A 27,838-nucleotide genomic window follows, 5' to 3' on the forward strand; every position below is an offset into this window, starting at 1 on the left:
TTTTACTCATGAATCAAAACATAAAAGTTAGACATATTAATGGAATATGATTAGCTTGATCCATAGTGAAATATTTAAGTTAGGCCAAACACATCTACCTCATTGAACATTGTCATTTCTTCAGCACAAACATTCACAGAGCATCCTACTCCTGCCCACCCATTGGCCAACCTTTCCTTTGTGATCCTTCCTGCTTTCTCTCCTCAGTCTCTGGCAAACACCATGATGCTATCAACTCCCGTGAGAGCATCATTTGTCTTTTGGTGCCTGCCTTACTCATTTAAAACGATATTCCAAGTTCTATTTGTATAATTGAAAAGACAGGATTTCACTCTTTTTATGGCTAGCTAGTATCCAATTGTATTGTTTTCATCACTCACTCTTTTGTTCATGGAAACAACCATTTCCTTTGTTGTTTAAGAACAATGTTGCAGTAAACACAGCAGGGCAGACAGACTCTGATACACTGAATTCATTTTTTTAGTTGAAATACCTACTGCTGAGATTACCTGAACTCATTGTTATTCTATTTTGCATTTCTTAGGCACTTTCATAGGGTTTTCTAAAATGATTGTAAAAGTTTAGATTCCTGCCAATAATTCACGAGTCTTCTTTTACATCATTGTTGGTATTGTTTTTATTTGTAGTTGCCATTCCTAATGAATTGGTACTATGTAATTATATCTTTTACTGGCAACTCTTTGATAATTAGTATGCGCCAATATTTCATATACCTGTCGGCCATATTTCTTATTAAAAGAACTGTCTGGGAAAAGTGGCATTTGAAGCAATGATGAACAGTTTATGCAACCATGATGTAACAAATGATCCTTTAGCTATCTTGTTTAAGTACACAGCACAACGCTCACACAATAACAAAATAATGCAATGAAACATATATCATTAAGTAATACAAGACAGCACTTTGAGATACATACTCATATATATCAATAAAAGTATGATTATCCACACATATGTAATCTGTATATATGTACATGTATGTATATTTGTGAAATTAAACTTTTATTGAGGTAAATTGGACACTAATATACATGCATATAAGGTAACTTTTTAAGCAATTACTTTCAGTTGGAAATTCAGAGACCATAGCTGTGCTGGCTAGTTTATGTAAACTTGACACAAGTTAGATTAGATTAACTTGGAAAGAGGAAACTTCATTAAGAAAATGCCCCAATCAGGCCTATGGGTAAGTATGTGGTGCATTTTCTTACATAGTGATTCATATAGGAAGGCTCAGTCTACTGTGGGTGGGGCCATCTCTGTTCAGGTGATCCTGAGGTATACAAAAAGTAAGCTGAGCAAGCCTTGGAGAGCAAGCCAGTAAGTAGCCTTCCTTTGTGGACTCTGCATCAACTTTTGCCTCCAGGTTCCTGCCTTGAGTTCCTGCCCTGACTTACGTAGATGGTGGATCAACCTCTTTTCCCCTGAGTTCATCGTGTTTTATCATAGCAATAGAAACACTAACAGTAACATTGCATATTTACATAGATCAAATTGATTTGGTCATTGAAAGATGTCCAAAGCAATATTCCTTCACTATAATTTGCAAACCCAATATATAAATACACATTTTAAAGGAGCTTGAATGACCTACGTGGGTGGACAATACTCATCCCGGAAAACAGATGTCATTAAATGACAATCTTCTTCCCAAACACAAGATACTTCCTTATGAGTTAATGGTCATGAAGACCAACAGACCCCCTCCAATAAAAAACAACAATGTGGGTATTGCTTGTGCTCTTGGTTACCCATTACAACTAGATGATCCGATTTATTGCTGAAAACAGCACATACGTTGGTTTAAGGACACAGAGAAATAAATTTGAAACTGACTAGGAATCTTCCCCCTGAGGGCTAGCTTTAACAGATGTGGGAAACAAAACACCACTGGGGGATAAAAGATGTCGATGATATTATTCAATACTGGATCCTGCATAGTATAATATTGACCTAGTAGGCAAAATGTACAATAGGAGTGTGACTGTTATGGGGCAATCATTTAATTTTTGTGGGATTTGAGGCCTACTCTACAGTAGGTTAATCATGCCTGTAAAGCTGGGCAAAAGCTCATGGTTAGGAAGGAAATAGGTCCAACTGGGAAACCTACTATCATTTTGCCAAATTAATGTTGTCAAACTGCCTTCTAAATATTTATATTTATATACAAAGATTTGTGTTGCTTTTCATCTTTATCAGCAATGACTCATAACTGGTCAAAGTGCTGAAAATAAGTGACTGCAAATTCTCATCTCTGAATGGATGAAACATAGATGAACCAATGCTTTTGTAGTGTGATTGGGCATCTCCTGGGTATATTCCCAAGAGTGGAACTGCTGGACCCTGAGGTAGGTTGACTCCCGTTTTCCTGAGAAACCGCCACACTGATTTCCAAAGTGGTTGCACAAGTTTGAATTCCCACATGCAATGGATGAGTGTTCCCCTTACTCCACAACCTCTCCAGCAAAGGCTATCACTGGTGTTTTTGATTTTAGCCATTCTGACAGGTGTAAGATGGTATCTCAAAGTTGTTTTGATTTGCATTTTCCTGATCGCTAAGGAAGTTGAACATGACCTTCAGTGTCTTTTGGCCATTTGAACTTCTTCCATTGAGACTTCTCTGTTCAGATCAGTGCCCCATTTTTTAATTTGGTTAATTAAAATTTTAAAGTCTAGTTTCTTGAGTTCTTTATATATTTTGGAGATCAGACCTTTGTCTGATGAAGGGTTGGTGAAGATCTTCTCCCAGTCAGAGGGTTGCCTTTTTGTCTTAATGATAGTGTCCTTTGCTTTACAGAAGCTTCTCAGTTTTTTCAGGAGGTCCCAATTATTCAATGTTGCCCTTATTGGCTGTGCTACTGGGGTTATATGTAGAAAGTGGTCTCCTGTGCCCATGTGTTGTAGAGTACTTCCCACTTTCTCTTATATTTATACTGAGGTCTTTAATCCATTTGGACTTGAGTTTTCTGCATGGTGATAGATATGGATGTATTTTTATTCTTCTACAGGTTGACATCCAGTTACGCCAGCATCATTTGTTGAAGATGCTTTCTTTCTTCCATTGTATAATTTTAGCTCCTTTGTTGAAAATCAGGTGTTCATAGGATTGTGGGTTAATATCTGGGTCTTCTATTCAATTCCATTGGTCAACCTTTCTGTTTTTATGCCAATACCAAGCTGTTTTCTTTACTGTAGCTCTGTAATAGAGTTTGAAGTCAGGGATGGTAATGCCTCCAGAGGTACTTTTATTGTATAGGATTGTTTTGGCTATCCCGTTTTTTTTGTTTTTCCATATAAAGTTGATTATTGTTCTCTCAAAATCTGTGAAGAATTTTGTTGGGATTTTGATGGGGATTGCCATGAATTTATAGATTGCCTTTGGTAGAATTGCCATAGAATTTACTACGTTGTTCCTACCTATCCAAGAGCATGGGATAGCCAGAACCTGGAAACAACCTAGATGCCCCTTAATGGAAAAATGGATAAAGAAAGTGTGGAATATGTACGCATTAGAGTACTACTCAGTGGTAAAAAACAATGACATCTTGAATTTTGCATGGCAAATGGATGGAAATAGAAAACACTATGCTGAGTGAGATAACCCAGACCCAAAAAGATGAATATGGTATGTACTCACTCACTAGTGGACTTTAGCCATAAACAAAGGACATTAAGCCTATAGTTGACAAGCCTAGAGAAGCCAAATAACAAAGTGGACCCAAAGAAAAACATATATAGATCATCCTGGAAATTGGAAGCAAACAAGATTGCTGGACAAAAGTTGGGAGCACAGGTGTGGGTGTAGAGGTGGGGATGAGGTTGGTGGAAGGGGAGAGGAGGAGAGAGAAAGGAGAAGGGAAAGACTGGGGACAGCTTGGGGGAGTGGGAGGGTGGAGATGGATGAAGGGCAGATATAGGAGCAGGGAAGAAGATATCTACATTAAGGGAGCCTTTTTAGTGTTGGCAAGAGACTTGGCTCTAGAAGGGATCCCAGGTATCTATAGGGATGTCTTCAGCTAGGTCCTTGGACAGCAGAGCAGTGGGTGCCTGAACTGTCCTTGCCCTACTATCACACTGATGAATATCTTGCATATCACCATAGAACCTTTGTCCGACAATGGATGAAGATAGAGACAGAGACCCACATCGGAACAATGGACCGAGCTCCCAAGGTCCAGTTGAAAGGCACAAGGAGGGAGAAGATAAGCAAGGAAGTCAGGACCATGAGGGGTTGGTCCACCCACTGAGACAGTGTGCCTGTGCTAATGGGAGCTCACCAAATCCAGCTGGACTGGGTCTGAATGAGCATGTGACCAAACTGGACTCTCTGAAAGTGGCTGACAATGGGGCTGACTGAGAAGCCAGTGATAAAGGTACTGGGACTTGTTTTTCCTGCATGTTCTGGCCTTTTGGGACCCCAGTCTTCCTAGGCCTGGATGTAGGGGGGAGGGCCTTGGACTTCCCACAAGGCAGGGTTCCCTGCTCTCTCTCAAGCAGGGAGGGAGAAGGAGGAGGTGTGGGGGAGCGGAAGGAGAATGGGAGGAGGGGAAGAAGTGTAAATTTTTTAATGGAAAAATCAATCAATCAATAAATAAAAAGATAGAGAAAGAAAGAGTTGGGAATGCAGAGGGTGCCGTGAAAAGCTTGTATGCGGGACATGATGTCTTAGTTCATACTAGCCGTGGCTGTCTGCGTCAAGTCAAGCCAGTCAACACCAGCATGGAGGGGTGGAGAGCACAGTGGGCTTCCCTGATAGCTGAGGAACCCCTGCAAGTTAATGACTGCTTGGGGAGAGTCATTTTTGAGGGTGTAGCTTCTGATCCTTTGCACATGCTCTAGTGCATGGCCACACACCATGTACATATAAGAAGAACTGACAGGATGCAGTGAGTTATAAAATATGGAAAAGAAGAGGACATGAAGTTAGGAGGGGGATGTGCTGGCAGGAATTCTGGGGGACTGAGAGGGGGAAGTGGGGTTAGACAATCAAAGTACATTGCATACATATATGAAATCCTCAAAGGATAAATTAGCTAATGATTTTTTAAAGAATATATATTTTATTTATATCATTTTTTATTTCTTCTTAACAAAATAATCACAATTCCTTTCAGATCCTCCCATCAAGAGATACAACTTATTTTCTATTCCTTTCACCAAGTCTGGTTTTGTAACTTACTTGTTTTAATAGAATGGCAGAGGCAACCATATCACACTAGGCTTGAGCATGTGTCCTAAGCGGCTTTGCAGTCTCTTTTGACTGCTGTTTTTGTAACCTCTGCCATTGCCTTTATGTAAAAAAAGCCGAATTTTGGCCTGCTTGTGCTGATCAGAGAAGTCTTATTTTAAGAACTATATATATATATATATATATATATATATATATATATAGAGAGAGAGAGAGAGAGAGAGAGAGAGAGAGACCTAACTAAGCTATTGAGGATGGGTAAATATTCAGATGGCTCAGTAGTTGCTCACAGATGCAAGAGTTTCCCGCTGAGAAAATCAGTTCCATCTTGGTTCACTAGAACCACCCAGCTTAACTCAATACACACCCTTAAGCCACAGTATCATGAGTTTAAAAAATACTGGTTAGGGCTGGAGAGATGGTTCAGCCATTAAAGGCAGGGTTCACAACCAAAAATACATAAAATCATGCTTTCAAACCAGTAAAATTTTAGAATAGTTTATAAATAGAAAAAGCAAATTGATGCCAATCAGTCATGATTTGACTGAAAGAATAGCATTGAGAAGTATATCAACATCGTTAGTATCGAGCAGTGAGCACTTGCTAAGGGATAGCCTTACCTTAATTGGATTTCTATAGAAAGACTGCCATCCAGATGACGGAAATGACATGGCAATAATACGCTCTGGAAGTCAAAGTAATTGCTATGATGAGTATCATAATAGAGATGAGAAAACATACAAAAATTTCAACTACATATACCAAAACTCCTTTTTTTAAAAAATAAAGACAACATTTGGAATAGAATAATAACACATTCTATGAATAATCAGAATGATATACTATATTAAATTACTCGATATAATAATAACCATTAAATGGGCACAGTGATCCTAAGACTCAGTTGGTTCATCTATCGACCACAGATTTCTATAGGGCTAAGTCTGAAGCTTCCTCAGTATCAGTAAAATTTCTTTAACAAACCAAAAAAAAACCAGCCTGAACTCCAGTAAGTGCAGCAACTTCCAGAGAACTTTCCAGGCATGTGACTCAGGAAATCTGAGAACAACAGAGTAGAAACCTCAGTTTCTGGAGTTGTAAGGAGATTGGAAATTCTCCTGGGGTCCTTGGAACCATGGTTAACTACCTGAGCTGAATAAATAAAAGCCTACTAAGACTATAACCCATCCCACCTCCTGTACTACAATGAAATAGTTCTGGTTTTAAGTGACATAAGTAGATATTTCCATTGCCATGGTCACACTGCCACAATGGCATGTGTCCTCCTAGATAAAGAATCCTTTGAAATAACATTGCAGTAATCAAAAGAGAATGCCCCATCTACTAGTCACACACAAAATGCCCAATTTTTATAAACAATATCAACAGGTAGGTTTCACAAACCAGTAACATAAGTGAGGTCCAGGTCAAACCCATCCTTCATGTATCGTCTTTTGTTTCCTGAAACCTGAATTGGAAAGTCATAAAGTTTTAAACATAGATCATCAGGAAAAAATTAACAAAATATACAAATCTACAACCTGAAACACAGAACAAATGTATGCTGCCACTCACCAGCCGCCTCAGCAACTTTTCAAGGTCTCTTTTTTGATGAGCCAGTTGCAAAATTCGTATCAGAATAAAAAGCCGCAGAGGTCGAAATACAATTCCCAATCTAAGTAAATTTATACATAAAAAATTAAGTACTCATTTTTATTGCTAGAACAAAAACAGAATATTTGGTTATTATGTATTAAGTTTAACACTTATTCATTCATTTTTGGTGGTGCTGCAGGCCAAGGCCAAGGCCCTGTGCATGCTTGGCAAGTTGCTCTACGTTGAGGCATGCTTCTAGTTCTGATCTCAGTTTGGAACAGTGGTCCTTGGCCAGGGCAGTGTTCTTTTACTCCCATGTAGAAGATAATTGTCAATGTCTAGAGACACTTTTGATTGTCATATTATGTGGGTGTGTTGCTACTATATTAAGCGGAATTGGGATAGGTGCCCTAATAAATGTTTCATCATTTACCAGAATTATTTGACCTAAAATGTCAATAATGTTAAGTTTGGAAAAGATAAACTCAGAATTTGTGGTTTAACACCATTTTTCTTCCCCCCCCCCCGGTTCTGTGAGTGTGCATGTTTGTGTGCTCATCAAAACACTGCTTGCCATATTTATATCAGTAAATAAGGATTCTCTACTGCTGGTAAGGACATATCAGAAAATAGACTCAAATATTAGCCAAATAAGCTCACTGTTGTTTCTCCTACCATGTAAAACACCAAGGTATAGAACTGCTGTTCTAAAAACTGGGTATTTAATTTGAAACCGTGTGAACAAGGCACCATGAAGCATGGGGTATGGAGTGAAGGGTGGCTCAGCAGTTAAGGACACTTGCTCTTGTAGAGGACATGGGTCTAGTTCCCAGCACCCAGGCGACAGCTCACAACCATCTGCAATTCCAGTTCCAGGGGATCGAGTTCTCTTCTCTGGTCTCTGAAGGCACTGATGATGTATGCATGCAAAATACCCAAACAACTAAGATAAAAATGAATAAGTGTTTTGAAAAATGATAAAAAATACAGCGTAGGGTAACAGGTTCTAGAGCCCCTAATTCATTGACTTTAAGGTGTTGACTGAGAGGTTGCTCAGGTCACTTCCAATATGCAACACATTTAGTTGAATCCGAGATTGAAGTCCTGGGATGTTGGGGCACAGAAAGAAACCAGTTATTTAACAAATGAATAAAACTGCCCCGTGATCTTTAGACACGCGTATCTTTCTGTTCTACATTGCCACCGTAGAAAAGATGGGGAAAGTGGGAGAAAAAGGAAAAAAGGAGGGGGAAAGTTGGAGAGGATGAGGGAAGGGAAAGAAGAGAACCCGCCTAAGAGACCCTAACAATTCAGACTTTGCCAGAGTTGTCTCATTCCTAGTACGACTGCCCTGCAAAACTTCCTGTCTGTGGTTGCCCACATTACCTCCTAGTTTCTTGCTATGCTTGTTATACTTTAGAGATATTAACTGGAGTCACTCAAATTATATACATGTTAAATATCTCTTGGTTACAGGGAAATCCCGGGACTGCAGTACTTTATATCTGAGGTGTTTGTTATTGAATTTATGAAATTACATTACATTCTGAAGTTAAAGTTGATATAAGAGGAGTCAAGTCTAGTTTTTCCCCTTTGTATTTTTTATGCAGCTAAAGATTGTTGGTGTGTATATCCTCAACAGACCCCTAAATACCAACATGTTTTAATTTCAAAGTACATGGAAATTTATATGAACACTTATTTGTAGACGACTTATCTGGAACAGTCAAGAGAGAGTTCAGTCAAAATAGTAAATAAAACCATGAGAAATGCAACAAATCAAAGGAAGCAAACAACTCAAAAACATCAAACTAGTAGTTTTGAGAGGTAAATAATATGTTCCATACATTGGGACATCTCTAAGAAAATTCTTCTCGTAAAACATGACGGCGATGGCGATGAGCAGAGTCACACCAATAACGACGGCATCTAGGGTGTTCAGTAAATCAGAAAAGTAATGTTGTCTCCTGGAGCAGAAAGATGGGAAAGTTTCAGAGCACAAGTTATCTGACTCATCTCCATGAGGAATTCTGTCTTCAGCCCTATCAGTGGTACCGGGAAGAAGTAAGTGGATTACTCTCTCCTGGGATTCTAACTTACTGGCTCCTGGTCCCCACTCTGTCACCTGCATATAATTATGTTCCAAGCACAAGTGTCTTCTGGGTGTGTAGGCTGGCTGGAACTGAGACTGGCCAATAAATTTTGAGAGTTACCACCTATGATGGGGTAGAGGTGGCCAAGCTGTTCATGCTTCTGTATGTAACTGCAATAAACTTGCTAATTCACCAAAATAAAAAGAGTCCTGTCTTAATCTGTTTAAAATGCATTATCAAAACTACTGAAGTAGTGGAAACATACATCAATATAGAGTTTTCACGTGGTAAAGCATCTATCCCCCCTCTCATCTATCACGTCTCTATCATCTGTTTATTATCTATCTATTATCTGTCTATCTATGTATCTATCAATCTATCTGTCATCTATCTATCTATCATCTATCTATCTATCTATCTATCTATCTATCTATCTATCTATCTATCATCTATCTATCTATCATCTATCTATCTATCTATCTATCTATCTATCTATCTATCTATCTATCTATCTATCTATAGTGTCAAGATAGCAATTCATAATTGATAAGAGACAGAAGTAAACCACTGAGCAAGAGACAAGAACTTCCTTCTCCTTTGTAGGTAGAGTATAGACAATATGCATTGCTGGTGAGCAGATGAAGCTGAATAAGGAGTATAGAGAAACTGGGAATGGGAAAGTATAAAAGAAACGTGTATAAGGAGAGGGTTCCATTATTTCAAACTCATGATCTGGCTTTGTATGAATCCTGGTGTTTCAATGAACAAATATAGTCTGTCCAGGTCAAAAACAGACTTCCTTTCTTCATATGTGATTACTGGTATTCTAGAGAAAATTTCTTCTGATTTTGAGATAGCATCTATTTTTAGATGGATGTTTTTCAATTGTCTTAGTTATGGTTTATATTGCTGCAATGAAATATATGACCAAAACATAAGTCGGGGAAGAAGGGTTTATTTGACTTACACTTCCACACTGATGTTTATCATCAAAGAAAATCAGGACAAATATTTAAGCAGAGAAGGAACTTGGATGCAGGAGCTGATGCAGAGGTCATGGAGGGGTGCTGCTTATTGACTTGCTCCCCGCGGCTTGCTCAACCTTCTCTCCTATAGAACTCAGAACCACGATGGGTTGGGTCCTCCCTCATCAATCACTAGTTAAGAAAATGCCCTATGTATCTTATGGATGCATTTCTGAATTGAGGTTCTGTCCTTTCAGATGAGTTTTGTTTATGTGTCTGTTTTGTGGTCTGAGTTCTATAGGGTTCCTTAGAGGACTATCAGTGAGGGATTATTTACAGAAGCATAAACACCTTAGCAATGACTACATCACTGATGAGAATAGTGAGTGCCCTTTTTCTCAGACTCTGGGAAACTGAGAGTGGAGAACTATACTTAGCTCAAAAAAGAGCATGAGGATAAAAATCCTCTTAGGAAAGGAGAGAAACTGCACTCTGAGATGCTCTGAGAATAAAATGAAACTAGAGAATCTAGTCCCCGACTCCCAGAGCAATATAACCACAAAGTACGGCGAATCCGTCCACCTGCTTAGAAAACCATGGTCTGTTTTGCTGTGATTTTGTTGATGGAAAGAATTTGCCTCTGAACTCTTCTGCACTGTAATGTAATTGACATTTTTATTTACATTGAAATATGAATTATTTGTGATGTAGTCTTTTTGTTCTGTTTTTGTTTTTTGAGAGAGGGTTTCTCTGTGTAGCTTTGGAGCCTGTCTCTGCCTCCTGAGGGCTGGAATCAAAGGCGTGCACCACCACAGCCCAGTTGTGTGACTTATTCTTTAGTGTGTCATCACATTTTATTTGGAATTCAAGTCAATCAATATAAATATTTGTACACTACTAGCGTAGTTTGAATGTGCTTGGCCCCTATAACCACAGAGAGTGACACCATTGGGAAGTGTGGCGTTGTTGGAGTGGGTGTAGCCTTGTTGAAGGAAGCATGCCACTGCAGTTGCAGGTTTTGAGCTTTTCTATCCTCAGGAAACTGCCCAGTGTTGCAGTCGACTTCCTGCTGCCTACAAGCCAAGACGCAGCCAGTAGGACACCTGCCTGCATGCTGCCATGCTCCCAAGAATGATGATAGTGGACTGAAATTGAGCCACCCAAATCAAATGTTGTCTTTATAAGAGTTACTGCTGTCATAGTGTCTCTTCACAGCAATAAACCCTAAGACAGAAGTTGATACAAGGGACTGGGATACTGCTGGAATAGGACTGACCGTGTTTTGTTTAGAGAAATATGGACTTTGGGAGTTTGGGTTAGAAAAGCAGTGGAATGCTTTAAGCACTGCTTAATAGACCATACTCTCATGGAAGACAGTGTTTCTGAACATGATTTGATGAACTGTGGTTATCAAGAGGTTTCAGAGGAGAAGAATGTTAATATGTGGTCTTGTGATACTTCAGTGAAGAAAGTGGCTGACTTTTGCCTTTGTCTGAAGAGTCTGCCTGATGCTAAAGTGAAGTGGTTTGGATTAATTCCTTTGGCCAAAGAAATCTCAACCTGGTATAGACACTGTTAAGTGGTTATTTGTGATAACTCTAATAAAGTTTTATAATTAAAAGGAGCAAGCTGATCAGGGTAATTTACAAAATGCAAATTTCGAGGAGAGAAAGACCATTAGAAAGTGCAATCAAGATAAATAGATTAAGAAATGGAATAGACAGAGTGATGACCTCAGGGCAAGATCCCACCCAGCTGAATTTTCAACTTGTAAAAAGGAACTAGAAAAAGTTTAGAACCAGGAGTGGTGGGACAAGCCTTTATTCTCAGCACTGGGAAGGCAGAGGCTGGCTGATCTTTGAGTTTCAAGTTAGCCTGGTCTAGAGATCCAGTTTCAGGACAGCCAATCTTAGGCAATGAAGAACAGAAAGCTGGTAAAGATGTAATTGAATGAGGAATCCATGTTCCAGGCCTAGCAAGCAGAAAAACTTGTCAGCTTCCACCATGTGGTTCTAACTTTAGAGTCAAGGGTAGAAGAAATGGGTTACGTAATGTGCTGCCACACCCGATGAAAACCATTGAGGCCAGGCATGTGTCAGCGCTGTCACTGAATGGAGCCCTAGAGAGGCCATTTTGTGAAGCTATGAAGTTGAAGCCTGGATTGCCCTGGAGATCCCAAGATGTTGGAGATGCGAGAGTTGTGGGGTATCTGCAGAGGAGAGCTGCTGTCAGGGAGTGGAACCAGCCCAAGAGAAAGAAGTGTGTTGCAGTCAACAAAGCTGGATGGAGTTGGGGATCTGAAGATCATTTTGACATCAGACATGAAGATGCAGAATTTGGAATTTTCCCTGCTTACTTTCTTTCTTGCTTTGGTCCAGCATTTCCTCAGTGTGCTACCTTCCCTATATTTGGAAATGGTAATGTATATCCTGTGCCATTATGTGTTGGAAGTATGTGATCATTTTTAATTTTAATTTTATAAGGGATTACAGTTAAGAAATTGAATGAATCTCAGAGGAGACTTTGAACTTTGGACTTTTAAACATTGTTGAGACTGTGACAGACTATGGTAAATTACACTAAATGAATTTTGCATTATGAAATTGTTACAATTTTATGGAAGCCAGGGATTAAAATGTGGTAGTTTAAATGTAATTTGATTCTCATAATCTCATAGGTAGTGGCACTATTAGGGGGTATGGCTTTATAGGAGTAGGTATGACCTTGTTGAAGAAAGTATGTCACTGTGGGGGCAGGCTTTGAGAATTCCTATGCTCAGGATATTTCCCAATGTTTCAGTCAACTTCCTGTTACCTGCAAGCCAAGATATAGCCAGCACCATGTCTGCCTGCATGCTGCCATGTTCACCAACAGGATGATAATGACTGAACTTCTGAAACTAAGTAAGCCACCCCAATTAAACATTTTCTTTATAAGAGTTACTGTGGTCATGGTGTCTCTTCACAACAACAAAAACCCTAACTTAGACAATCACATACGTGTTCCTTTTATTCATGAATGTATAGACACAATGTTAGCCTGGCTTGCCCTTGAAGCCCTTTTAAGCTTTAGCAATTGAGAAAATCATCTGCAGTACATTTTTGTAGAACAGAGGTACAATGACAGCGCTGACAAAGCTGCTCTACATAAAACTGACTCTGGCTTATTGCTTTTCTGTGGAACAAACCTATGAGGAGAATCACTTTGATGGAGAACCCAGTCACGACAGTTCTTACAGGATACTTCTTGTATCACTGCAAAAATTGTCTTTGTGCTTCAAAAAAATAAGTAGAATCACACTTACCCTTCTATATATACTCGAAGAAGAACATCCACAAGGAAAAACAAAGCAATAGCAAAAGAAACTGAACTATATTCCAGAGGAATATAAAATATGTTTTTATTAAGATGTAGATCTATAGCCACAAGAAATATGTCCAGAAAGATCAGCATAATTTCAAATATTCTAAAATGAAGAAACAAAAAGAGTGAAGGTATTGCCTCCATAGTGACACAATATTAAAGTCAATGCTCAGATGTCCCCCATAATTCTCATTTAGAGCTAAACTGTCCTGTGAGAGAAAGAACAATGCTGCTTTAGAGTCTTAAGAAAATGTTCAGTTTTCACACAATAAAAGCAGTGATTAAAATCTGCACCCAGCCCCTCCACACTTCCTACAGCAGGGATGTCAGTTGAGCACTCTAAGCTAGAACAACAAATCTAAATTAAAGTCATAAGCTTCTCAGTGTAAACCCTTTAAATGCTCAGAATTTATAATGACTTTTTACAAATTTCTCATAATAAATGAAATCACATTAGTCCAAATAAGTTTAACTTTAGCAACAAAAAGAAGTGAAAGCATGAATAACATATTCCCTTTAAAACACACTTTCACCAGTAAATACATGATTACATATGGACAGTTCACACATGGATCCTGCACACAGAACAGACACACGAGAAAGAATTCAATTTCATAAATATTGAATGATTCATCCCAGACTTTTTCTTACATAGTCTCAAAAAGCATATAAGATGATTATTTTCCTAATTTACAAAGATGAATCAACTCAACTTTAAAGTATGCTTTTTAAAACCTATCAATACAATTAAAATACTGTTAACTTGGGAGTTGGCAAAATAGTTGAATAGTAAAACACCTGCCACTCATGCTTGAATTCCCCAGTTCCATCCACAGCATCTATGCAAAAGTAGGGTACAGGGCAGTGCAGCACCTGTAATCTCATTCCTAGGCAGGTGGAGACATAAGAATCTTGGGAAATCATTGGCCAGTCAGCAAAGCCTAAGTGAGCGACATGTATAATGAGAGACCCTATTTACACAATAAGATGACAAGACATTGAAGAAGACACCCAATGTTGAGATGTGGATACACATACATACATACTCACACATCTGTACAAATAAGAACACCATACACATACAAAATTTATTTTAAAGAAAATGATTACACTGCATATATCTTTGTAATCATGTATCAAATAAATCTAATTAAATACTAAAATACTTCTGGAATTGAGTAATTTGGGGTGTATAAAGCATTTACATAACATTTAGCTTATAATTACAGAACTTAAAATTGTATTCTTTCCTATTTTTACATTTATAATCAGACAAAAACTAGTATGTAACTATTTAGATTTGAACAAAGGTTATTCCATTGTACTTCATACTGCTTAGTCTTAACTAAACTTGCAAGATAGATTAGATTACATTAAATGTGGATGCATGAACTAATTAGCAACACATTGATGCAAAAATTCTTTTATTTTGTTCTCTCTTATTTTTTTCAAGTCCCCTTTTATTAAATTTTTAAAGATAAATGTCAAAAATATTTACTTCCATTTCAAGACCCTCACATACCTGAAGGCAACTGATGATACAAGGAAATAGGCTATTTCCTTAATCGTGTTCCTATAAAAGTTAGGAAAATTAAATCAATCACATATTCCTCCTAACACGTATTATGAACTTAGCAAAACAAAATCCCTTTGTAAGTATAAATTTTACATAATATTTCTCATAATATGTATACCAAAATGCCCTATGCTAGTAATTAAAATATTTGTGTTTTTGTTTTTTTGTGTTTCTAGCTAGAATACATGTGAATAAAACACCTTGCGTTTGATAATTAGTAACATATCTTTGCATGGAAAGCTCCAACTTCAGCTTTAAGGAAACATTACTCTTGGGAACAATTAACTAAAGCATCATGGATGGGGATAGAGAAGGCTGGCTTTTTAAAAAGGATTCCAGTGTCCGCTCTTCTATTAGCAAATTAAATCTTGGGCAAATCATCAGTCTTGGAGAGACCTCAGTGTCCTAGCAACAAAATAATGGTTTTCTTTTTAAAAATACAAATTAAAGCCAGGTGGTATTGGTGCATACCTTTAATCCCACCACTTGGGAAGCAGAGACTGAAAGATCTCTGTGAGTTCAAGGCCAGTGTGGTTTAAAGAGCAAGTTCTAGGACAGTTGGGGTAGTTACACAGAGAAACCCTGTCTAGAAACAAACAAAGCAACAACAACAATAACTAAAGGAGGACTCCCAAACTCTTTCTTTAAAGCCAGTATTTTTTTAATATCCAAGCCAGGTGCAACAAAAATATAGACAGATACTCCTTATAGATAGATACAAAAATCCCCAGTAAGATATTAGCACACTGAATAAAAACACATATTACAAAAGCTAAAGTTGGCTTAATCCTAGAAATGCAGTATTGGTTCAATAGACATAAGTCAATAAATATAGTATATCTAACAAATAACTTGAGAAAAGCATATGATTATGACAAGAGATGTAAAAACTGCCGTTGAAAAAAATCTGACATGCTTCATGATAAAAAGTCCTGGAGAAGTAGATGTGGAAGCCGTGCTCTGGTGTAGGAGTTCCTTCTGTTTGTGTGTTGCTTTCATTGGTTAATGAATAAAGAAACTGCTTTGGCCTTGATAGGGCAGAACTTAGGTAGGCAGGGAAAGCTAGGCAGAATGCTGGGAGAAGGAAGGTGGAGAAGGAGTCACCACCGTGGATCCTCTTCCTGGTAAGCCACTGCCACGTGGCAATATACAGATTAATGAAATGGGTTAATTTAATGTAAGAGTTAGCCAATAAGAAGCTAGAGCTAATTGGCCAAGCGGTGTTTTAATTAATACAATTTCTGTGTTGTTAATTTGAATGTAAGCTAACTGGGCGGCCTAGACGAACAAGCAACCCACTCCTGTAACAGTGCTCCTCAACATAATAAAGGCTGTATACGACAAACCCACAGTCACATTGTCCTAAGTGGAGAAAAACCCAAAGCATTGTGTAAATGTACCACATTTGCCTTATCCATTCTTCGGTAGAGGGGCATTTAAGTTGTTTCCAGTTTCTGGCTATGACAAGCAACGCTCCTCATGTCTTTGTGGCACGATTGAGCATCCTTTGGGTATATACCCAAAAGTGGTATTACTGGGTCTTGAGGAAGGTTGTTTCCTAATTTTCTGAGAAATCACCACACTGAAATCCAAAGGGGCTGTAACAGCTTGCATTCACACCAGAAATAGAGAAGTGTTCCCTTTACCCCCAAACCTCTCCAGCATAAGTTGTCATCAAAAAAAAAAAAAAAATCATCACAGTAAAAAAAAAAAAAGAGTAATACTGGAGGGATTGCCATCTCAGACTTCAAGATATAACAATAATAAAACCAATATGGCACCACCACAAAAGCAAACATGTATAATAATTGAACAAAATACAAGAACCAAGTTTGTCTTTTTGTATCTGACAAAGAGGCAAAAATGTTGTAATAAGAGCGGTGGGGCTGCATCCCCGGCACCCAGCCGCCCGCATGGCTAGCTTATGCCCCGAAATAATTACACGGAAACTGTATTCTTTTAAACACTGCCTGGCCCATTAGCTCCAGCCTCTTATTGGCTAGCTCTTCCATATTGATCTAACCCATTTCTAATATTCTGTGTAGCCCCACAAGCTGGCTTACCAGGAAAGATCTTAACCTGCATCTGTCTGGAGTGGGAGAATCATGGCGACTCACTGACTCGGTTTCTTTCTCCCAGCATTCTGTTCTGTCTACTCCGCCTACCTAATTTTCTGTCCTATCAGGGCCAAGCAGTTTTCTTTATTAATTAACCAATGAAAGCAACAGATAAATATAAGACCCACCCCATCATTTCCCCTTTTTCTGTTTAAACAAAAAAGAAAGGCTTTCACTTTAACATAGTAAGATTACATATAGCAAAAGTTATCAAGCAAGAATTACAGTTACAATATTTATATCTATTTTATCTTTTATCATAACTAAGGAAAACTATACTATAACTAACCATTCTTCAACTCCATCAAAGACTCCAGAAGGATATAATATTACCTAAGCAAACAAGAGATCCAAAACTCTAGAAATGACAGAGACATCTCGCTGCCTGGACAGTCACCCAAAGTTCTTTTGTACCGTTGGGGCATCCATCTTCAGCCTTCAGGCCCATAGTATCCAGCAGACATTTTCATCAAGCAGGAAATTCCAAAGACAGTTCAGTCACTTTTTGCTGTGTCCTGCAGAATGTCTTGCAGACTCTTTCATGAGTCAGGAACCCCGAAAATCCATCTCACCTTTAGGCAAGTTCAGCAGTCCTTTTTCTGCGGGTTCTCTGTGTCCAGTTTATGCCACAGTCCAGGCAAGAGCAGTTTCATGTCCAAATGGCTATCAAACTCCTTAAGGAGCCTCTTCAATGCCCATCTTCCTCTTGAAGTAGATTGGTACTGCCAGGAGCAGACATGTCTCATTGTCATGAAAAGCCCTAAGTTATTAAAATATTTTAAATGCCATGTTCTGTAGTCTTTGAAAGATATGAAGAATGCCTATCTAATTGAAATATATCTCTATATGTCTAGAAAATCTAACTAACATGACTACAAATTTGACTAGTATTGATGATTATCCATTAGCAACCTATATTTCCTAATTATGCATTATACTTTTAAAACGAACTACACAATCACAATACCTTAATCAAGATCAGAAATACATATACATATAACAAAATTGACCTTAAAATCCACACCAATGCAAATTATTCATATCTATATCATATCCCCCTTTAAATGTAAAAGAACATTTATAAACCATATTTGGGAACATGGGCGCAGTTTTTTCTCTCCAAACTGCTTCCTGCTGAATGGGGGTGCTGTATTCAGATCTTTCATGGTGTAACCTGTGTGCCAGGGTCATCTCAGTAGGCAGTTGAGTGAAGTAATTTTCTGAAGGTGTTCACAGCAACCTTTCAGGAGGGCGTGGTCTATCATACCATATTGGGATAGACGCAATCCACAGAGTCTCATCCTCTGTGAAAACAAAAGAAGACCCTCTCCAAAGCATCATATCCTTAGACCCATATTCTGAAATCATAACACCCTTATATCCATTCTGGTTTAGCTTGGCAGCCCATATAATGAAATGTCTCTCTGTACTTAGCTCCTTCACAGCCAAAAATTTTAAAGAAAACACAATAATACAAAGAATCCAGACTCTCTGTGAATTTTCCATTTTTACATGGCTTATTTTTCTTTATTTCTTTTAATCTATAACTATCTGTACTCTGTCTCTTTAAAGACTTTACCCTTTTTTTAAGACATTAACTTTATTCTTTATATATATATTTTTTTCTCTCTCAAGCCTACGTACATTCATCCAACAGTGTCTGAATCAGTTCTATTGTGAATCTGTAATTTTTTTACTGTCCAGGAGCATTTTTTAAAATGTTAAGCACTTCTCAAAAACTTAAGTTGCACCATGTAGGGGTAATACGGTACTGCCTGTGCCCTGCCCAGTCGAAACCTTAACTGCGCTGTTATTACAGTAGTTACGGTAGTTCCTGCCTGAGACCAGCACAGTTCAGCATGGTGGAGCTGAGCCCTCCTGCCTCAGAGCCATTTGGTGCCCCTGAGCTACACACAGTTCCAGACACACAGCAGTCCACATTGCCATCAAGCAAGCCATAGCACTTTACTCCAAATGCTCCATTCAAAAACTCTGTCTCCCGCAGGATCCAGACAGAGATCATAATGGCGGCACAGCCCAGAAAGCCGGCATTTTAAAACAGCCAGTTTTTTCCTGTTGCTGAGTCAGGACAATTTCTTTGCCGCACGCAACCCACAAACAGCAAAAAGCTGTCTTAAATTCTCTCTGTGTCCTTTTTAAGCCCTCTCAAGTTTTACGTGGCATTCATTACCACGCTGGGTGCCACTCTGTTGTAATATGAGCGGCGGAGCTGCATCCCCGGCACTCAGCCGCCTGCATGGCTAGCTTATGCCCCGAAATAATTACACGGAAACTGTATTCTTTTAAACACTGCCTGGCCCATTAGCTCCAGCCTCTTATTGGCTAGCTCTTCCATATTGATCTAACCCATTTCTAATATTCTGTGTAGTACCACGAGCTGGCTTACCAGGAACGATCTTAACCTGCGTCTGTCTGGAGTGGGAGAATCATGGCGACTCACTGACTCGGTTTCTTTCTCCCAGCATTCTGTTCTGTCTACTCCGCCTACCTAATTTTCTGTCCTATCAGGGCCAAGCAGTTTTCTTTATTAGTTAATCAATGAAAGCAACAGATAAATGCAAGACCCACCTCCATCACAAAAACAGCATTTTAAACAAATGGTGCCTGGATATCCACATGCACAAGACTAAAATTGGACCTATATCTTTATACAGGATCTATATGTGCAAGTGGATCAAAGACTTCAATTTTAAACCTGAAACACTAAAACTGCTAGAAGAAAACATGGGTTTTCCCTACAAGATATAGGTAGGGGAAAGAATTTTCTGAACAGGACTTTATTTACCAAGGAATTAAGGAGAGAATTGACAAGTGTGGTACCTTGTAAAAATAAAACCCTTCTATACAGCTAAGGAAATAATTGACTGAATGAAGAGAAAACCTATAGAATCTGAAAGATTCTTTGCCAGGTAAACATCTAAAGGAGAATCAGTATTTAGAAGGTACAAAGAACTCAAAAAATATGAAGTCAAGGAAATAATAAATGATCTAGTTCTAAATAAACTATATAATTAAAAGAAATAGGTTAGAAATCTGAACATAGTTTTCAAAAAAAGAAATAAATATGGTTTTAAAAATCTCTAAAAAGTGTTTATCATCCTGAGAAAACAGGGAAATGCAAAATAAAACAACTTGAAAGTGTCATTTTACATAGTCAGAATAGCTGTGATCAACAGCACAATGTACAACATACTCTCATGAGGGTGTACAGGAAGAAGACCCTCATTCAATGTTGGTAGAAACTCATGTATGTGAGGTCATTCTGGAAATAAGTATGGGAAATCCTCAAAAATATTTCTAAAAACATATTGTATCACCCAACTATACAACTCTTTGGCATACCCTCAGAGGACTCGCCATCCTACAGATTGTAGACAGAGGCTGCTTTTTCATTTCCCCAGCTGATCAGATCCAAACTAATCACACAGAAACTATATTAACTGCAATATTATTTGACCAATAGCTTAAGCATATTTCTAGTTAGTTATTACATCTTAAATTAACCCATTTCTATTATTTTATATTTTACCATGAGGTTCATGGGTTATTGTTACCAGTTCGTGGACGTCTTTCTCCTGTGGCTACACGGATTCTCCTTGACTCTCTCCTCTATCTGCTTGGAATTCCTGCCTTGGCCTATAATAGGCCCAAAGCAGCTTCTTTATTAATCAATGATATTCACAGCATACAGAAGCGAATCCCAAATCACCTCCCCTTTTCTGTCTAAATAAACTTAGCATGCCAATATGGGGCTAATTACATCCACATAAAACCTGAGAAAGCTTGAGAAGAAATTCTAGACACAAAAGAACAGTTAAGCAAAGCTTCTTGGTAGCTGGCATTTTCTTTTGGATGGGTTCTGTTTGCTGGCCATGAGCAGGAGCACTACAGCTCCTTTAAGAGAGGTCTTTCTGATTCAACAGTGGCAAGGAAGGCTGTGTGGCTTTGACTCTTTTGGGAAGTCTGGCTGTGGAGCATTCAAATGGGGTTTGTGATCCGATACTACAACTTGCTTAATGGCAACATAGACCTGCTGTGTGCCTGAAAGTGGGGCTGTGAGCATGGCTTGCAGAGCTGGAGCTGAAGACCTCCACCATGTTGAACTGCGCAGAGCCAAAAAGCAAAGCAGCCTTAGTCCTAGCCATGCCACTTAGGATTTTAAGACGTGGTCCTGGTCACACAAGGATTACAGATATGCAAATAAGATGAAAAAAAGTATCTCTAAATGGACCACAGCATTAGCTAAAGGTATGTAGGCTTGAGAGAGAGGAAAAAGAGTATAGACAGTTATAACAGAAAAGACTGCATACAGTCATAGGTTAAAGGAGCAAGGATTAAAATAAGTACTAAACTTGTAGAAAAAGTAATAGAGTAAGAAAAATAAGCCATGTAAAGATGGAAAATACAGCCCTTTTGTCCGTGGTGTCCTTGGGCTACCAGGCGTCCCTGTTTCAGTGCTGAGGAGTTCCATCCAGACAGGAATAGGTCCTGCTCCTACACTGAGGAGATACACGCAGAGAGTCAGTCACAGCAAAGACTGGACCAAGACACCAGGCCTCTCCTGGCTCCATTTGAATGAAGAGATGGGCAGGCACCAATGCAAGAATTCCTCCAACAACCTGAAAGGCAATGTGACATCACCAGAATCCAGGGATCCTGAAACAAGAAGAATTGAACACCCTACTCCAGAAGAAATAGAAGAAATCGAGAGCACGAGCAAGGAACTTAGGACCGCGAGGGGTGCACCCACACACTGAGACAATGGGGATGTTCTATCAGGAACTCACCAAGGCCAGCTGGCCTGGGTCTGAAAAAGCATGGGATAAAACCGGACTTGCTGAACATAATGGACAATGAGGACTACTGAGAACTCAAGAACAATGGCAATAGGTTTTTGATCCTACTGCACGTACTGGCTTTGTGGGAGCCTAGGCAGTTTGGATGCTCACCTTACTAGACCTGGATGGAGGTGGGAGGTCCTTGGACTTCCCACAGGGCAGGGAACCCGGATTACTCTTAGGGATGATGAGGGAGGGGGACTTGATGGGGGAGGAGGAGGGAAATAAGAGGTGGTGGCGGGGAGAAGGCAGAAATCTTTAATAAATAAATAAACAATAAAAAGAAAAGAAAAAAAAGAAAATAATAAACAGGAGGTGGAAAATTGCCATGAAGAAATAGAGATGACAAACAAAAAAGTAGAGGAAATGAATAAATCTCTCAAAAATACCCAAGAAAAACAAGAGAAACAAGAAAAAAACAATCAAACAGGTAAGGGAAATGGATCAAGACTTGAAGAACGAAATGGAGGTAATGAAGAAAACACAAACCGAGGGTAGGATGGAGAGGGAAAATCTGGGTAAACGAACAGGAACTACAGAGACAAGTACTACCAACAGAATACAAGAGATAGAAGAAAGAATCTCAGACACTGAAGCTATCATAGAGAAAATAAACACACTGATCAAAGAAAACAGCAAATCCAACAAATTCTCATCACAAAACATTCAGGAAATCTGAGACACAATAAAAGGACCAATCCTAAGAATAATAGGGGTAGAAGAAGGAGAAGAAGTACAGCTCAATGGTCCAGAAAATATATTTAATAAAATTATAAAAGAAAACTTTCCTAACCTACAGAAAGATATTCCTATGAAGGTTCAAGAAGCATACAGAACACCGAATAGACTGGATAAAAAAAAAACAACTCCTCGTCATATAATAATCAAAACACAAAACATACAGAATAAAGAAAGAATATTAAGAGCTGCAAAGGAAAAAGGTCAAGTTACCTATAAAGGTAAACCTATCAGACTTACACCTGACTTTTCTATGGAAACCATGAAAGCCAGAAGGTCCTGGATAGATGTACTGCAGAAACTAAGAGACCATGGATGCAAGCCCAGACTACTATACCCAGCCAAGCTTTCATTCACTATAAATGGAGAAAACAAAATTTTCCAGGATAAAAACAAATTTAAACAATACGTAGCCACAAATCCAGCCTTACAGAAAGTAATTGAAGGAAAATCACTAACCAAGGAGTCCAACAATGACCACAATAACTCAGACATCTAATGACCCTTCACCAGCACAACTTGAAGAAGGGAAACACACAAACCCTACTACCAAAAGAAAGAAAGAAAGAAAGAAAGAAAGAAAGAAAGAAAGAAGAAAGGAAAAATGACCGGAGTTAACAACCACTGGTCATTAATATCACTTAATATCAATGGACTCAATTCACCTATAAAAAGGCACAGGCTAAGAGATTGGATACGAAAACAGGATCCAACATTCTGCTGTTTACAAGAAACTCATCTCAACCACAAAGACAGGCATCTACTCAGAGTAAAGGGTTGGGAAAAGGTTTATCAAGCAAACGGACCTAAGAAACAAGCAGGTGTGGCCATACTAATTTCTAAGAAAGTTGACTTCAAACTAAAATCAATCAGAAGAGATGGAGAGGGACATTTTTTATTCATAACAGGAACAATTCACCAGGATGAAATCTCAATCCTGAATATATATGACCCTAATATAAAAGCACCCACTTATGTAAAAGAAACATTGCTAAAACTCAAGGCAGTCATCAAACCACACACACTAATAGTAGGAGATTTCAACACTCCTCTCTCACCAATGGACAGGTCAATCAGACAGAAACCTAACAGAGAAATAAGAGAATTAATGGAGGTAATGAATCAAATGGACTTAACAGACATCTATAGAACATTCCACTCAAATAGGAAATAATATACCTTCTTCTCTGCAGCTCATGGAACCTTCTCGAAAATTGACCACATACTCGGTAACAAAGCAAACTTCCACAGTTAAAAAAAAATATTAGTAACCACCTGTGTCTTATCGGATCACCATGGATTAAAGTTAGAATTCAACAACAATGCTACCCCCAGAAAGCCGACAAACTCATGGAAACTGAACAGTCAACTACTGAAACAAACCTGGATCAAGGAAGAAATAAAGAAAGAAATTAGTCTTCCTTGAGTCAATGAAAATAAAGACACAACATACTCAAACCTATGGGACACGATGAAAGCAGTGCTAAGAGGAAAGTTCATAGCACTAAGTGCCCACTTAAAGAAAACGGAGAAAGCACACACTGGAGACTTAACAGCCCACCTGAAAGCTCTAGAAAAAAAGAAGCAGACTCACCTAGGAAGAGTAGAAGACTGGAAATAATCAAACTGAGGGCTGAAATCAACAAAATAGAAACCCAGGAAACAATCCAAAGAATCAATGAAACAAAAAGCTGGTCTTTGGAGAAAATCAACAAGATTGATAAACTCCTATCTAAACTAATCAAATGGCAGAGAGAGAACAGGCAAATTAATAAGATCAGAAATGAAAAGGGGAACATAACTAAAGACACAGAGGAAATTCAGAGAATCATTAGATCTTACTACAAAAGCCTGTATGCCACAAAATTGGAAATTGTAAAAGAAATGAACATTTTTTTTAGATAAGTACCATATACCAAAATTAAACCAGGACCAGGTGGACAATCTAAATAAACCTGTTAGTCGTGAAGAATTAGAAGCTGTTATCAAAAAAAGCCCAGGTCCAGATAGTTTCAATGCAGAATTCTACCAGAACTTCCAAGAAGACCTAACACCTATACTCCTTAATGCTTTTCACAATATAGAAACAGAAGAATCATTGCCAAATTCCTTTTATGCAGCTATAGTTACCCTGATACCAAAACCACACAAAGACTGAAAAACCAAGAAAGAGAATTACAGGCCAATCTCACTAATGAACATCGATGTAAAAATCCTCAATAAAATACTGGCAAACTGAATCCGAGAACACATTAGAAAAATTATCCATTATGATCAAGTAGGCTTCATCCCAGAGATGCAAGGCTGGTTCACATATGAAAATCTATCAATGTAATCCATCATATAAATAAACTGAAAGAAAAAAACCACATGATAATTTCATTAGATGCTGAAAAAGCATTTGACAAAATTCAACATCCCTTTATGATAAAGGTCTTGGAGAGATTAGGGATACAAGGGTCGTTCCTAACTATAATAAAAGCTATTTACAGCAAGCTGACAACTAACATCAACTTAAACGGAGAGAAACTCAAAGCCATCCCACTAAAATCAGGAACACGACAAGGCTGTCCACTCTCTCCATACCTCTTCAATATATTGCTTGAAGTTCTAGCAATAGCAATAAGAAAACATAAGGGGATCAAGGGGATTTGAATTGGAAAGAAAGAAGTTAAACTTTCATTATTTGCAGATGATATGTTAGTGTACATAAGTGACCCCAAAAACTCCACCAAAGAACTCCTACAGCTGATAAACACCTTTGGGAATGTGGCAGGATACAAAATAAACTCCAAAAAATCAGTTGCCTTCCTATACACAAAGGATAAGGAAGCAGAGAGGAAAATCAGAGAAGCATCACCCTTCACGATAGCCACAAATAGCATAAAATATCTTGGGGTGACAATAACCAAGGAAGTGAAAGATCTATTTGACAAGAACTTTAAGTCTTTGACGAAAGAAATTGAAGAGGATACCAGAAAATGGAAGGATCTCCCTTGCTTTTGGAATGGGAGGATCAACATACTAAAAATGGCAATTCTACCAAAGGCAATCTACAGATTCAGTGCCATCCCCATCAAGGTCCCATCAGAATTCTTCACAGATCTTGAGAGAACAATAATCAACTTTATATGGAAAAACAAAAAACCCAGGATAGCCAAAACAATCTTATACAATAAAGGAACTTCTGGAGGCATTACCATCCCTGACTTCAAACTCTATTACAGAGCTACAGTATTGAAAAACAGGTTGGTATTGGCATAAAAACAGAGAAGTCGACAAATGGAATCCAATAGAAGACCCCGATTTTAACCCTCAATCATATGAACACCTGATTTTTGATAAAGGAGCTAAAAGTATACAATGGACGAAAGCATCTTCAACAAAAGGTGCTGGCAGAACTGGATGTCAATCTGTAGAAGAATGAAAATAGACCCATATCTATCACCATGCAGAAATCTCAAGTCCAAATGGATCAAAGACCTCAATATCAGTCTGAACACACTGAACCTGATAGAGAGAAAGTGGGAAGTACCCTACAACACATGGGCACAGGAGATCGCTTCCTATGTATAACCCCAGCAGCACAGACATTAAGGACATCATTGAATAAATGGGACCTCCTGAAACTGAGAAGCTTCTGTAAAGCAAAGGACACTGTCACTAAGACAAAAAGGCAACCTACTGAGTGGGAGAAGATCTTCACCAACCCCACATCAGACAAAGTTCTGATCTCCAAAATATATAAAGAACTCAAGAAACTAGACTTTAAAATGCTAATTAACCCAATTAAAAAATAAGGCACAGAACTGAACAGAGAATTCTCAAGAGAAGAAGTTCAAATGGCCAAAAGACACTTAAGGTCATGCTCAACCTCCTTAGTGATCAGGAAAATGCAAATCAAAACAACTTTGAGATACCATCTTATACCTGTCAGAATGGCTAAAATCAAAAACACCAATGATAGCCTTTGCTGGAGAGGATGTGGAGAAAGGGGTACCCTCATCCATTGCTGGTGGGAATGCAAACTTGTGCAACCCCTATGGAAAGCAGTGTGGCATTTTCTCAGGAAATTCGGGATCAACCTATCCAGGACCCAGCAATACCACTCTTGGGAATATACCCAAGAGATGTCCTATCATATTACAAAAGTATTTGCTCAACTATGTTCATAGCAGCATTATTTGTAATAGCCAGAACCTGGAAACAACCTTGATGCCCTTCAATGGAAGAATGGATGAAGAAAGTGTGGAATATATACATATTAGAGTACTACTCAGCGGTAAAAAACAATGACACCTTAAATTTTGCTTGCAAATGGGTGGAAATAGAAAGCACTATCCTGAGTGAGGTAAGCCAGATCCAAAAAGATGAACATGGGATGTACTCACTCATAATTGGTTTCTAGCCATAAATAAAGAACATTGAGCCTATAATTCGTGATCCTAGAGAAGCTAAATAAAAAGGTGAACCCAAAGAAAAACTTATAGTTATCCTCCTGGATATTGGAAGTAGACAATATTGCCAGGCAAAAATTGAGAACTTGTGGGTGAGGTGGCATGGGGGTAAGGTGAAATGAGGAGAGAAAAATGAGAAGGGGAGGATGGGGGGAGCTTGGGGGAATGGGAGGGTTGGGATAAAGGATATGGGAGCAGGTAAGCATATATTCTAATTAAGGGAGCCATATTAGGGTTGGCAAGGGACTTGACTCAAGAGGTGTTCCCAGGTGTCCAGGGAGATGTCCCCAGTTAGTTCTTCGGGCAGCTGAGGAGAGGCAGCCTGAAATGAACCTATCCTATTGCCATACTGATGAATATCTGGCATATCACCATAGAACCTTCATTTGGCAATGGATGGAGATAGAGACAGAGACCCACACTGGAGCACCAGACTGAGCTCCCAAGTTCCAAATGAGGAGCAGAAGGAGGGAGAACATGACCAAGGAAGTCAGGACCATGAGGGGTGTACCCACCCACTGAGATGGTGGGTCTGATCTATTGGGAGTTCACCAATGCCAGCTGGACTGGGACTGATGGAGCATGGGATAAAACCAGACTCTCTGAACATGATGGACAATGAAGGCTGATGAGAATCCAAGGACAATGGCACTGGGTTTTGATCCTACTGCATGTACTGGCTTTGTGGGAGCCTAGCCTGTTTGGATGCTCACCTTCCTAGACTTGGTTGGGGAGGGGAGGACCTTGGACTTCCCACAGGGCAGGGAACACTGACTGTTCTTCGGACTAGAGAGGGAGGGGGAAAGGAGTGGGGACAGGGGGAAAGGAGCGGGGTGGGGGAGGCGGAGGGAAATGGGAGGTGGGG

At 38.8% G+C, this 27,838-nt stretch overlaps 1 protein-coding gene across 1 annotated transcript in view; it reads right to left on the reverse strand.

Annotated features, from left to right (window-relative positions):
• Positions 1 to 27,838, reverse strand: part of LOC130880000 (phosphatidylinositol 3,4,5-trisphosphate 3-phosphatase TPTE2-like) — an 84,753-nt gene that overhangs the window by 41,941 nt on the left and 14,974 nt on the right. The window contains exons 4-9 of the mRNA XM_057778805.1: positions 14,749 to 14,799; positions 13,168 to 13,329; positions 8,653 to 8,772; positions 6,785 to 6,884; positions 6,614 to 6,677; positions 5,830 to 5,894 (exon numbers count right to left, since the gene is read on the reverse strand). Coding sequence (XP_057634788.1) covers positions 5,830 to 5,894; positions 6,614 to 6,677; positions 6,785 to 6,884; positions 8,653 to 8,772; positions 13,168 to 13,329; positions 14,749 to 14,799 — 562 coding nt within the window. The remainder of the gene's footprint in view (positions 1 to 5,829; positions 5,895 to 6,613; positions 6,678 to 6,784; positions 6,885 to 8,652; positions 8,773 to 13,167; positions 13,330 to 14,748; positions 14,800 to 27,838) is intronic.

Source organism: Chionomys nivalis, chromosome 8 (genome assembly GCF_950005125.1).
Source record: "Chionomys nivalis chromosome 8, mChiNiv1.1, whole genome shotgun sequence".
Lineage (NCBI taxonomy): Eukaryota > Metazoa > Chordata > Mammalia > Rodentia > Cricetidae > Chionomys > Chionomys nivalis.